We start from the raw sequence: 13,835 nt of genomic DNA on the forward strand, positions 1-13,835 counted from the left end.
ATCTATCGCTATCTAGCGAGGTTCTCCTGTCTCCTGGTCTAAAGAGTAGCAGTAGGTGGATTCTATCTGCGTTCAACAAGAAGGACATGCATAGCGGCATAGGCTAGGACGATAAACGTGGCGGCAAAGATACCCAGGTTACGGATGTCATACCACAGGGCACCGTTTTGGAAACCGAACGTGCTGAGAATGGTAGCGCCGGGCACCTTGATGGGGATGCCGACTTTCTCGTCAATGAGCGTCAGTTCGACGACTTCGTTGACGATGAGCGCTTCGAAACCGTAATGGAAAATCGAGATGCTCTGCAGCCAAGCAGCGCTGGCCGGAATCTTCTCACGATTGAGCAAGAACCCCGCAAACAAAAGGCTGAATAACATGACCAAGCTGCCAATGAGGTTCGCTACGCCGCCGTCCTTGAAAATAATGCCAATGAACAAGCAAATGGCCGCGGCAGCCAAATTGAAGAGTACCAGTACAATGATGAACTTTATGAAGTGTGGGAAATCGGGAACGAGGCCAGTCATCGGATACAGAATGGAACCCATCAGAATCGGCGGGATGATTCGCAGCGGCACAATGTCGAAAAGTACCTTGGCAGCAAAGTAGGTAGCTGGCGAATAGTATCCGTTGGCTCGTTCACGTAAAAAGAGGAGCCGCTCATTCGCAAACACGGTGAGGCTTGTAAGTGTGCTGAACCCATACAAAGCCAAGAGGAAGAAGAAAAGACCAAGTCTGTTCTGGAAGCCGGGAATATCATCGGTGAGACCGTAAAAGAGGAAACCGGCAAAGACTGCAAGGATGATTGCAATAGCATAGTGAGTCAGCATGAGCATCGGATTTCTGTACAGGTTCTTGAAGGTACGTTGCGAGAGAATGATAAATTGGCGAGGGTAGCTGATGCGGTGATAACCCTTGCCAACAGCACTGACATTAATATTCGGTCCGTTTACAGAATATCCGTTAGCGTTGGAGCCGTTGGCATCTTGGGCGGTTGCAACAGATTGTTGGATCTCATCATGGGTGCTAGTGGCAATGTGGGAATGGGCAAACGCCTTGGATAGGAGATCTAGATCTGTTCCGGAAAGCGCATCAGGTGGCAAGTCATGATGATCTTCCGGGAGCTGTCCGAGCGCCGTGACGGGGTGTTTCTGGAGTTTGTAGGCGCCAATTTCCTCGCCACCGGCATCGGATGATGCAGCTGTATCTGCGGTGCGTCGGCGGGTAAAGAGCTCGCGTTCTTGTCGGGTACGGATGGAGTCGGCACGCCTGGGTCTCGGGCGAGAGGATGAACTTTCCGAAGGCTCATCGCCGATGCTGGCGCCGGATACACTAGCAATTGACTTGACAGCTCTGGTGCTGCTTGGCCCAACACTCGCAGAGTCAGCACCGATGGTTCCATCATCGATAGACTCAGAACGGCCGGCGTGCATTGTAAGATCGACGAGGTAATCTGCAATGTTGAAACCAGGAGGGCATTCATAGCCGATGCCATCAAAATACGATTGACAATCCGAAAACTTGCCAGAGTAGACGGTCTTGCCCTTGGCGAGGAGGACAAGCCGATCAAATAGGGCGACAATGTTGGAGCGTGGCTGATGAATGGTGAAAATGATGGTTCGCTGATAGTTCTTCGCCAACGTAACGAGGCACTCAATGACGTTGTAAGCGTTGAAGGCGTCCAAGCCGCTTGTCGGCTCGTCTAGGAAGAGGATGGATGGGCTAGTGACTAGCTCACAGGCGATTCCAACACGTCGCTTTTCGCCTCCAGAGATGCCACGGCCCTTGCCTTCCTCGGATCCAATGAGCGAATCTCGGATGTGGTAGATACCAAGCTCCTTTTCTACCTCGAATACTCGCTGCTCTTTGCTGGCGCGAGTCATGTCACGAGGTAACCTCAGCAGAGCACTATTCAAGATAGTTTCATGGACGGTCAGAGTCGGGAGCATCGTGTCTTCTTGGTCTACAAAACCAATGACGTTCTTGTAGTCTCCATCCGAAACTTTTTCACCGTTGACGTAGAAATCGCCAGACACTTGACCACGCTTGTTCTTGCGGGCCAGAATGTCGAGGAATGTAGTTTTACCGGCGCCAGAAGCCCCCATGATGGCGGTAGCCTCGCCAGGATGGCAGATGCCCTGGATTCCGGTTAGGATTTGCTTGCCGTTGAGAGTGTATGATACGTTCTGGAACTGAAGTGACGCGGGTTTGTGATTGACCATGAGCTTAGTACTCTCGTCGTCGGAGTCGTCGAGGTGGATTGCGCCATACTGCAGTCTGCGACGAGCGAGGTACCATGTCACGACAATGACTGCGACAACAAAGAGGGCACAGGCAGCAATGATGCCAGCGATGAGGGGAGTGTTGATTTGCTTGACAGGTCGCCGGTAGCCAGGTACTTCGGACTCGTGCATGCACTCGCCCGCGCCGCAGGTCAGCAGAATGCTGGAGTCACCCAACAAATCGGTCATGAGCTGGTCCATCTGGGGCTCTTTAAACGCGCAGTTGTGGAATGTTTCGTTCTTATTGGTGCACTCAAACGACGCAGGTCCTCGGATCGCTTGGTCCAAAAAATCGGTCAGATCCATGGAACCATCCTTGCCGCACATCATGCGGTCCGGAATACAGGTGCATTCAATATTGTGGCATTTATACGCTGTGCCATTCGTGTTGTCGCCAAAGGATGCACTCGACTCGCATTCGGAGAGGTGGCAGTAGAACGACTCGACTTGGTCAACCCAGACTGGAGGATGTCAGCAGAGCGGTATCAGCAGTTGGATTCATAACGCTAGCGTACATTGGAAGTCGCATGTCTCCGATTCCTTGTCGCAAGTGAAAGTGACCTCTGGGATTTGGTCGCCGAGCAGTTGGATGATCATTTTGTTGACGACATTGCATATCTGGTGGTTAGTGCGAACCAGCTCGCCGGTGCGGTAACAAACACCGCCAGTCTCATCGGGCATGAAGGCATTGCAAGCAGAATCTTGATTGCAAACATTGCAATTGACACCGCCCCATCCCTCGTCGCATTTGCAGTTGTCGCCAGATCGCATAGGTCGGTCGCGACCTCGGGCCAGCGAGCCGCAGACTGATTGCAGACGGGTCAGAATCTAGCCAGCTGCGGGGTCTTGTTTGGAGAACTCACGGGGTTTGAGGCAGTCATCGCCTCCGAAACCAGCGGGGCAATCACAGATGCCGTTGAATTCGTTGCAGTGAGCGTACTGGGCGCAGCTGTGGGCTGGAAGTTGACAGTTGAAGCTGCGCGGGGAGAAATAGGTCTGTCAGTACACGCGGGCTAAACTCGCAGCGCCGGGGGTCGCGCAACTTGGCGTTGGCTTACCATGGCGGGCAGCCGTCCGGACGATCGGTGTCGCCCATGAGAGCCAGCTGCGCCCTCAGCATGTCGGCGGTCGGATAGGAAGCGTTATGCAGAGCCGCGGCGAGCGCCGGTAAGGCAGCGACGACCCCGAGCAGCATCCTCCTGAGGGATTTCATGGCGCCGCGAAGGTAAGCGTCCGCTGCGTAGAATAGTCTAGATGGCAGCGCTTCGATGATGCTGTGCGGAGATGATCGTTTTGAGATGTGGAGGGATTGAAGAGGAGCTGCCAGGCTGCCTCTTGATGGTTTAGTCTCAGCACTGACGGGGTGATGGATGACGGGTGACGCTACCCTCCGTGCTACGTAACAGACTAGGCAGGTACAGGTACTTACCTAGGTAACCAACCCGTAGGTACGGAACGAGTACGGAGTACTGTAGCAGGTACTTTGGTAAGGCCGTCCGAGGATTAATTAAGGCAAGGTACAACAAACGGCCCCACAACGGGGCGGGCAGCTTACTGTGGTGCATGTATTACGTATGCCATGCCCGGTCTGGCTGTTTTTACAGAAGAGAACGTACGAAAGTAAAAGCTGTAGAATTTACACGATAGGGTTCTTGCTTTCTTTCTTCTTTAAAAAAAAAAACCAAAAAAAAAAAAAACCAAAAAGACTGAATGTTCCTTTCCCTCTCTGTAGTATCCATATGTACTCTATCTTGCCAGCGGACTGCTCAGTACTTTGCCTTGCCCATCTACGCGCCACAAGATTAGGCAAGCAAGTAAAGAACTCGATACTGCGGAGAATAATAACCCGATCTCCCCAGATAAATCAACAAAATTCGTTATTCTAATTCATATTCTTCTAATAAAGAGCTACTAGCTTTCGTTTCTCAGTGTCGTATTATTTGGCCGCCCGTTGCCTTGCGGCAGGCGGTCGCTCTACACAGGCTTGGACTACATTATAACGAGTACAGAGTACACACTGATGATATATGATTGGCTATATTCGACGGTGGGGGGGGGGGGTGTTGGATGACTCGTACGAACGCCAGGGACAACAGCGCCCTACTAGGAATTCTTCCATGACAAATTGCCAATCATATACCGTGGAAAAGAAACATGCCATGAAGGACAAATATGATAAAAACAGGTCATGGAGTTCTCGTCGTTGCCAGATAGTGGCCGCGACCCAGCGATTAATTTTATTGAGGATTTTGTTGCAATGAAGTGGTGGGACCGAACCACTGGCTCCTGCGCATCGCCGAATCGATTATGCTACTTAGCAGCTTACCCCAACTGCAAGACTCATTTTGACTCATACGCGGAAAATCACCATCACTATTTACTTCAAAACCTCCCATCTCCATGCAACTCACCCAACCCTCGTGACAGACCGCTCCAGCAACATACACCCACATGCGCACTGTCAGAGCATCCGACCTCGGGCGTCCCACATACGGAGCGCGGAGTCCTACCCTACAGGTGCTGTTCACGGAGGAGTCATCTCTCAACAACCACGAGATGTAGCGAGCAACGTCCCATGCAAGCTGTAAATCCTGCGAGAGCATGCTTTTCACTTGTATCTTCCACTTCTTCACTTGAATCCACGCGCTTTTGCATTCCCGTCCACCATGGCACATCCCTCTACGTTCCCGGCTGAGCAATGGCTGGCCCAGTGGCGTGGTACCCCAGGACTCCTCAACCTCGCAGACACATACGCCTGTCCCATCTCCATCGACGACCTCACTAGCCTATCGACCGAGAAAGATGATGGCCCGCTGATTACCAGCTCGAAGCTCGGCTATGGGAGCACGAACGGGTCGCCCGAGCTGAGGCAGAGTGTAGCCAAACTCGCCAGCGGACAAGGGACGCAACTCACGGAGGACGACGTCGTTATCACGCAGGGCGCCATTTCGGCCAATTTTCTCGTGCTATACGCGCTCCTGGGCCCAACAGACCATGCGATTTGTGTTTATCCCGTGTATACACAGCTCTACTCGGTGCCCGAGACATTTGGGGCTCAGATCTCGTTCTGGCGGCTCAAGGAGGAGAATGGATACGTTCCCGACGTGCAAGACCTGGAGCATCTCTTTCGACGCAATACAAAGGTACGCACAGTAGCGATTTTTTCGTGTGTTCGTGTGTGCGCGTCTGCATGTTTGGCAGGACGTCACTCCTACACTACAAGGTATGACTTGCTTCAGGAAAATCTGAACTGATGGGGCACGCAGATGATCATCCTCAACAACCCCAGCAACCCGACTGGCGCCGTGATACCCGAAGCGGTGCTGCGGGATATTGTAGAAATTGCCAAGGCGCGGGGCATCATCGTCTTTAGCGACGAGGTGTACCGGCCGCTGTTCCACGAGCCAGACACCGCACCGCCTCCCATTACGACGTTTGGTTACGAGCGGACACTCGCGACCGGGTCCATGTCCAAGTCGCTGTCGCTGCCGGGTATCCGGATCGGGTGGGTGGCCTCGCCGGACCGGGCCCTCATCGCGGCCTGCTCGCGGCGGCGCGACTACACGACTATTTGCGTATCGCAGGTAGACGACCAGATCGCGACGTACGCGCTGTCGCCGGCGGTGCAGCCAGCACTGCTGCGGCGCAACATTGACCTCGCGCGGCGCAATCGGCGGCTGGTCGAGGATTTTGTCGCGGCACACGAGAACCGCTGCCGGTGGGTGCGGCCGGGCGGCGGCACCATGGCCTTTATCCAGTTCCGCGGCGCCGAGGGCGGGCAGCCGGTCGACGACGCGGCCTTTTGTGCCGACCTCGTCAACAAGTGCAAGGTCTTGCTGATCCCCGGGTCGCACAGCTTCGGCTGCGGCGAGGACTTTGCGGGCTACGTGCGGCTGGCGTACGTGTGCGACACGGCGGTGGTGCAGGAGGCGCTCGCGAGGCTAGGCAAGTATCTAGAGGCACACCCGTGGGACCAAACCCGGGTGATGGCGGAGTAAGTGGGAGCGCTATACTCAGTAGACAAGTGAGAGGAAGGAATACGCAGCAGTTGCAATCTCACGACAGGCTTGGTGATCAGGTTTCAGAATGGATTTGCAACGACCGAATACCACGCCCAAAGTACATTGAACTCTGCACAATGACAAACTGTGGCAGGCTTTGCGCCTGGCACGGCATTGATCTCCACGAGTCCACCGCCACAGCCACAATTACGCGGCCATCTAGATGTAGAAGTGCACTAGTATGGCTTGTTTCTATATGAGAGACGAGAAAAAAGACAAATCAAATACAAAGACGAAGTAGTCCAAAGTACCAATAGGCATGCCACCGGCCATGCCGCCATGCCGTGGCTTGAAACTTGCACGATTGGGGCTACGCTTGAAGATCAATCGCAGTGCGCTCGGCCAAGGGGGGGATATCATATTTTGAGTTTGGGCAGTACATATGTAGGGCTATAGGCTCGGGGTTTTTTCATTTTGCATTGAAATTTTGGGCTTTACTGTGGATTGAAAGCGAAAACAGTTGTCTTTAGCATCTTTGGCACGTCACCAGATATGGTTGCTCTTCGCACGTGGAGGCCGCTCGGGTTTCATAGCACGACGTACATCGAAGACTGGAGAGATGATAGACCAAAATATATTGGTCCTTTGATTGATGAAGGTATTTAATTGATTAGTAGCTTCATGTTTCCGGGATGAGCTGCCGCGACGCAGTCATTTTGCGACAGTACAAAGCAGCGGTCACCGCACATTGCAAATTGCAGTAGAAGAAAAAAATCGCTCTCCAACAAATGAAAATATGCAGCGATTATCAGACTCCGAGAATGGCCTTGAGGTCTCCGAGATAGTGTCAGAGCTGCTCTCGAATAATCTGTCGTTAGCCATGAGTTGCTAGCCATAACACATTATACAATGATGTCGAATTGAATTTTACGCGTTTCAACTAGGAACGGAAAAGAAAAAACGGGTTGTCAATTCTATTGATGCGAAATGTTGGTCATATTATGCTGCGCTGTGGTGGCAGTCAAGTGCACGATGTCATATGCCTGTCACTATGACAAGTTCCTCATGGCTGGACTAGTTACAGAGACCACATTACTGACTCCGACCTAATTTTTCTTCTTCGGATACTTGCAACGGGCGATTCAACTCGGCTTTTTTGAGCGAATATTTTGAGATTTCAGCATGTCTCTATCCCGTGTTCTCAAGACAGGTCCTCTCAAGGAACCGGGCCACAATACGCTGTGCAAAGCAACTCGTGCATGACCTTGCCAAAGCAGCAGCTTGGTTGCAGTATCCATCTACAGAATGCACAGTCTTGGCCAAAAAAATATCAGTAGAGGAAACGATGCACCAAGCTGCCTCTGGCTATGAAAGAGGCCGCCTGTGTAATGTGTATAGATATCCATCCTTGTCGTTCTGTTCTTGGCTATACATCGGCGACCATGGTGTAGTTGGCACTGGCCAGAGCCATGCATGTAAAATCGCTTGACACGGACACGACCTTCGAACTGACACATATAAGACGGCATCGACGCTCTCATTGTCCCGCGGCCAGTTTATGGGAGCACCTCTGAGCGATGGCCGGCATCGACAATCTTGGACGCGACCTTTTCCCTTTTAGGTATTTGGGTTGTTACGTGTGGCATCGCCATTGCCTGTCGCTTCCACTACCATTTGGCTGTTAACAATAACACCCTCTGGCAAATTGTTGCACTGTCTGGGCAGCCACTGAGTGGATACTAGTTAGCTAGTTCAACAGCTGCTACGTAGCGAGTTTGCCTTGTTCTGGAGGTTGCCCAAAAGTAGATGACGGGCAATAAGTTCCATCGCCGTCTATGTCATGATGAGCTACTGATGACGGTTGCATCTTTGGACCAACTTCAGGAACACTAAGCAGGTGCCTGCTAGTAAGTCACGCAATAACGGCATATATCCCTATCACATTACTCTCCAGTTACTTTTGTCGGGTAAAAAAAACACATTTTGAAGTAGACATACTATTCTCAAACCCCTTTTGTGATGCAAAAGGGTTGCAACAATAGCGTCTTCCAAAGGTAAGCGGAAAAAGACCACTGAGCCGATTTACGACAGGAACAACCTCAATCCTCATTCCGATGATCATGAGGGGAAAAAGCTCAGAAGGGAGTTTTCGGCATCGTAAGCGAAGAACATCCATTTGCAGATGGCTGACACATGCATAACAGAAAATAAAGAAAAAGAGTGCCCTGACCAAGGGACACGCGACCGCCAAGCCCGTGATTCCAAATTCACCTACAACATGGACAGCAAGAAGAACTCGGCAGTCGCAGAAGACGACCTGAAGAAACGCAACACCGGCAGCATCAATACTGCCACCAATCACACTGACAGCCGCGGGTTCACTCGCCCTCAGCACAGCACGAGCGGAGCTGAACCCTCCGAGCCGGACTCTGCCCGCGGCGTTACTACTGCCACCAACCACACCAATGACAGTGGTGTCACCTCGCCTGGGGAAGACATGAGCAAGAAGGGGGCGGAGAAGAGCGGAAACCCGAGCCTCTGAACATTGGACTTTCATTCTCATCAGCTTGATACTTTGCACAATATGCACATGCGCGCAGACGCGATGGTTTTGTGAACAACGGTGACTATGAAAACAATAGAGTTGGGAATCATGATGCAGCTTCTCAATAGGAGCCGGGGCACAGGCGCAACGGCTTGTTGATGGACGGCAACAAAAGAGCAGCACGAGACAGACACACAGCAACTTTATTGAGAGCACTCATTATACTATCGTTGGATCACAACCCAGAGGTACAAGTCATCGTGTTCTAGCTTTCTAGTTTATTAATGAGTTATATTACATGACTAGACCACTGTCACAGCTCGGACAGCGCGCGCCAAATCGATTGCCTCTTGTCCTCCCGTCGGAACAGAAAGCCCTCTGTGGATACCCCTGGGAATTGCCATCGAAAGACAGGCTTGAATGCTCCTTCAGACCCAAGCAGGACCGAATAACCAAGCAGTGCCCAAGTGAGCGCTGGACGTTGTGATGATATTTCCACTTGTAAACTCGCTGGGAAACCACTGTCATTGCCAGCTCGTCAGTTTTACCCGCTGCTGCGGGATTTATACCTGTTAGCTGCGAGCACGCTAATAAAGCAGGGCGAACATGTTCAAGGAACAGCAGGACCCTCGGTTACCCTTACGATCTTGGCCCTCCCACATCGCCGCCGAGCTGCAGAGCTGAGTTATCCGACGGACACGACTCATTCGTCCCCGGTTTGCATGGAGCTGAGCGACCCGCAGATGCGTCCCTGGAAGCGCTGTAAGAGGGGACGAAGAGGATGTGAATATACTGAAACCGCGGGAAAGAGTATGAATTTGAGTATTTTTCAGCTATGGAGACGGTTCAAATTACTTCTGTGACCTGTGGGAGTTGGTAGGCCTCATGCGTACCTGCCAAGCCGCCGACGGCGCGCGCGGAGCCCTACCACGCGACACCACCGCCGCAATTCGTCAGCCCTGCTCTCTTAACGTTTCACTTAAGTTTTTTTATATACTCCTCACGCCAAGGCATGCATTGCCATGTCAAAACAGCCCGAATCGGCATTATGGAAACGCCTGCCTAGGCATCGGCATCTTCCGAGGTTATGCCAGATCCCTGTCCCTGCCCCAAGCCCTCCGCCCCGTGATGACGTTTCAGTGATAATATCATGTCAAGACTTACTACTCTGTACATGATCGCTAATTAAAATGGCTCGGAACCTCGCTCGGGCGCTCCTGCCGACGCCCTGGCAACCGGCCAGGCCGTCGTGGTACGCTTGTAGACGGCGTTGGATCCGAAAAACTCCCCATGACAAAGGGCCCCGAGACTCATACAACTCTGGTCTATCGTTAGAGATGCTTTCTCCTTCACTTCAGAATGCACTTATTACCGATCAGCTAGGTATCGACATACTTTACATGGATCCGTTACTGACCCATGTTGCCATAGTGAAAAGAACGAAAATAGGCATACCTGATCGCCACTGTCACGAAGGCACACAGCCTGCACTGTGGATACAGGCGAGCACCAGCGCCATGTGGTGATACTCCACGGTATACGGTATTTAGACAGTTATAACCGCTATTGGCTTAGTTGTTGTACATCCAGGCAACGGAAGTTGTTCCGAGCACTTACGGCTTAGTGATAGGGCAGCTAGCTTTGAAACAGCCACAATCTTCTATCCTGGACTCTTCGTCATCGCCTTGTCTATATCAGAATTATCGAATATTCAACAGGGCTTGAGAGATATGAAACTCTATGTAGCTGGATACATGAGTCGTGTGTCCCTGGCATTTGAAAAGCTTCGGAACGGGGGGTATGAAAGGGTGAAATTAAAGTCCTGCTTTATGGATCATGACTTGTGTCACGCTCTCACGAATCTAGGCAGGCCTCCCTGAAATGCTATGGGATATATAAAGGCGGTGCCAGACGACCATTCAACGGTTATTAACAGCTCACAAAGCCAAAAAAAAAAGAGTTAATTACAAGACAGCCATATCTTATTCTTTTATTCCGTACCCCGTTTTGACATTCATTCTACGCCATGCTCATTAAGAAAGCATTGATCACCCTTATTGGGGCGGCCTCCGCTGTCCAGGCCTTCCCCAGCAGAGCAGGAAAAGCAGTACGTGATGTCACGGAGCACTGGCCAGGTATAACACAATCCCATCAAATTCGATTCTGAGAAGTTCTTCATATTGACTAGAGGTACAAGTTTCTCGCCGCGGCCCTGAGGAAGGTGGACTCTATCGGTTCGAGATCGTCAAGGACTTTATGTCACCTGGAGATCTGCTCGCTCGCTCATCTGCGCCATTCTACCAGGGCTCGGACAGTGACCAGAGAGTCACGAATGAGACTATTGCTTTCTTCAAAGAGAGCGGCATTAAACATGTCATTAGCCTTAATGGCGAGGCCGATGCTGAGCATATGAAGACTGCTCTTGCCGCAGCTGGCATAGCTTACACGCCGCGACCCGTCGAAGATTTCCACACACTCACTCCCGAAGACTTCCAGAAAGGCTGGGAGAGTTTTGTCGAGCATCGCAATGGTACACTGGTCTGGTGTGGCTACGGTCATGGCCGTACAGGCACCATGATTTCCGGGCTTCAGATCCAGGCACAGCACGAGAGAGGGGAGCCTCTAGAGTGGACTGCCAGTGACTACAGCAAGAACCATGTTGAGACTCCTGAGCAGAGGGCGGCTCTCGACGACTTGCAGCAGCGCCTGAAGAGTGCATCAGCCTCGACTGCTGCAGCGGAGGCCCCGGCCAGCAAGCCACCCGGTCCGAAGGAGATGGAGGATGCCCTTTGCTCGACTGCGGAAGGCAAGCCGAACAAGTACAGCATGGCCGAAGACGAATGCCGCCGGCAGGTGGCGCAGTGTGTATTCGAGATTGTCAAGGCTTCCAACTTTGATCCGGTGATCGCGTGCATGGATAAGAAATTCCTGCCAGCTGCAGCTGCCAGTGCGGCGTAGAGCAAGTCTCTGTCCACAAGTAGAATACTAGGTAGTAATCAAGGAGCTACCGTCTAAAGATTCCACGACTATAAAAATGGGAGGAGAAGAAAAACCTAAATCTGAAAAAAAAAAGACAAAAATGTAAAGAAAATGAGCAAAAAAAGACGTAAAATTAGAAAAGGAGTAAATCTTTATAGATTTGAATCACACTCGACAAATCAGCAAAGAGCCAAGTCTAACATGACCTCGCCATCTGTCCAAGTTAAAAATGATCTCAGTTGCCAGTCAAACTGAAATGTCACTTCTTTTTTGCCACAAACGACGAGACCGAATGACACCGGGTCGTTGCTCATCCATCCCCATTTTCGCAAACGGACTTCTGGCCCGAATCTGGGGGCCAAAAAGCCAAGTAGCCACGGTACTGCTGTCAGCGCAAGTCCAAGCCCGCCTAGAAGACTACCTGTGCCATGATATGTTAGATTGCGCAGCATTATATGCGTAAACAACGGGAAGATGCCAGCCATAAGAATTCGACACATGCTCTGTGCTGCTTGAGCTGAGGACGAACCATATGTGTCGGCCAGGTAGTTGAGGACGGCGAGATAAATGCTGAAGATGCGCATTGTGCATGCTCCTTTGCCATCACCGGAAATATTCAATGTATGTCCGGCCTTGACTTCCACCCAAACCAAGGCAGCCCGGCTGGCCGAAGAACAGATTGTACACTGGTAGAGAGCAGCCGGCTTTCAGGCGTGTCGGAAGCGGCTCTTTGTGGCCAGATTCGTCGCAGCAAGGAACCCTGCGTGGTGGCGATGACGCCGCTCAAAACAGATGCAACAACAACAACAGCGACATATACCAATCCGACCTGAAAGCTGGAGAATCCATACACGCTCCGAAATACGACTGAACTGCATGTACAAGATGGCCCACGCAAAAGAAGCGCAGAGCGAAAAGCATAGGACAACGGGCTCGGAGATTAAAAGTCGCAGTGGAAAGGCAAAACCGCGATACAATACACCGATGCTGAGCTTTTCCTTTTCATCATCGCACTCAATGCGTATTTGAGATATTTGATGGTTCTCCGCCAATCTTTTGTTGAGCTCGTGACACAACTTGGCCGCGATGACATTTCCTCTGGTCTCCTTGAAAAACACAACAATGAAGGGCAGAGCTTGCGGCGATCATGATCATCTGATGCGTGCTGCCAGGTCATTCTCGTCTGGTGCCTCGAAGAGTCGCCCCGCTGGCCGTTCTGCAATGGCCACAGAGATCAAGCTCTCGCTGTGCTAGCACGACATCACGAGGACGGAAAGGTGACCGGCTTTGTGCGCGCCGAGTTTTGGGAGATGAACGAGGCTTTGTTGGCCAAGGAGGAGCTTCAGAAGATCACCATAAACGCATTAACCTCATCGCCGGCTAACAGAAAGCGTCTTGCCATTCTCGTGACTCTTGCGTCCTTTGGGCAATGGTCAGGCAACGGTTTGGTGTCGTGTTATCTCACCAAGATCCTCAGCAGCGTTGTGATCACCAACCAGCGCGATCAGACTTTGCTGAACGGAGTCGTCAGCACTGTTTATTACGTTACCGCTATTTTTACCGCCGGGCTCTCAACTGCAATAGGGCGTCGCCAGATGTTTGTCGGCGGCGCCATTGCCGTATTCATCACCTTCTCTGGTCTAACCGCTAGCATCGCCGTATATGATAAGACGGGGTCGATAGCATCCAGCAAGTCGACCATCGCCTGCATTTTTATTGACTATAATTCCCTCAACATCTGTCTCAATCTATTGCTGTTTCTCTACCCTACGGAGATTCTGCCATACCACATGCATGCGATGGGTCTTAGTATACTAGTCCTCGCTACGTGACCAATTTGTGAACCCCATTGGTATGGACTCGTTAGGGTGGAAATATTACCTTGTATACGTTGGCTGGTTAATGGTTGAGATTGGCGTTTTTTATTTTCTCTACGTTGAACAAAACGATACACTCTGGACAAGATTCAAGAAGCTTTTCGAGACCGACTTCCTGCTGAGACAGCCACAGGCGACGAGAATGGCCATGGAG

General features: G+C 51.5%; 5 protein-coding genes across 5 annotated transcripts; 4 read left to right on the forward strand and 1 right to left on the reverse strand.

The window, feature by feature from the left end:
- Positions 1–62: 62 nt before the first annotated feature.
- Positions 63–3,492, reverse strand: V2A60_000391 (ATP-binding cassette subfamily G protein; the record flags this gene model as incomplete). The annotated part of the gene is made up of 4 exons (XM_083251762.1): positions 63–2,740; positions 2,795–3,085; positions 3,143–3,255; positions 3,338–3,492. 4 exons carry the CDS (start codon positions 3,490–3,492, stop codon positions 63–65), a joined length of 3,237 nt encoding a protein of 1,078 aa, XP_083107888.1.
- A 1,453-nt stretch (positions 3,493–4,945) lies between these two features.
- On the forward strand, positions 4,946–6,277 carry V2A60_000392 (pyridoxal phosphate-dependent transferase; the record flags this gene model as incomplete). Its single annotated transcript, XM_083251763.1, has 2 exons — positions 4,946–5,422; positions 5,546–6,277. 2 exons carry the CDS (start codon positions 4,946–4,948, stop codon positions 6,275–6,277), a joined length of 1,209 nt encoding a protein of 402 aa, XP_083107889.1.
- A 2,281-nt stretch (positions 6,278–8,558) lies between these two features.
- V2A60_000393 (uncharacterized protein) lies at positions 8,559–8,822 on the forward strand (the record flags this gene model as incomplete). The annotated part of the gene is made up of 1 exon (XM_083251764.1): positions 8,559–8,822. The coding sequence occupies one exon, from the start codon at positions 8,559–8,561 to the stop codon at positions 8,820–8,822; it is 264 nt and encodes an 87-aa protein (XP_083107890.1).
- A 2,029-nt stretch (positions 8,823–10,851) lies between these two features.
- Positions 10,852–11,783, forward strand: V2A60_000394 (protein-tyrosine phosphatase family protein; the record flags this gene model as incomplete). The annotated part of the gene is made up of 2 exons (XM_083251765.1): positions 10,852–10,960; positions 11,023–11,783. 2 exons carry the CDS (start codon positions 10,852–10,854, stop codon positions 11,781–11,783), a joined length of 870 nt encoding a protein of 289 aa, XP_083107891.1.
- Positions 11,784–12,890: 1,107 nt separating this feature from the next.
- Positions 12,891–13,636, forward strand: V2A60_000395 (uncharacterized protein; the record flags this gene model as incomplete). Its single annotated transcript, XM_083251766.1, has 2 exons — positions 12,891–12,905; positions 12,977–13,636. The coding sequence occupies 2 exons, from the start codon at positions 12,891–12,893 to the stop codon at positions 13,634–13,636; spliced, it is 675 nt and encodes a 224-aa protein (XP_083107892.1).
- Positions 13,637–13,835: the final 199 nt, after the last annotated feature.

This window comes from Cordyceps javanica, chromosome 1, assembly GCF_051103115.1.
Source record: "Cordyceps javanica chromosome 1, complete sequence".
In the NCBI taxonomy this organism is placed as follows: Eukaryota; Fungi; Ascomycota; class Sordariomycetes; order Hypocreales; family Cordycipitaceae; genus Cordyceps; species Cordyceps javanica.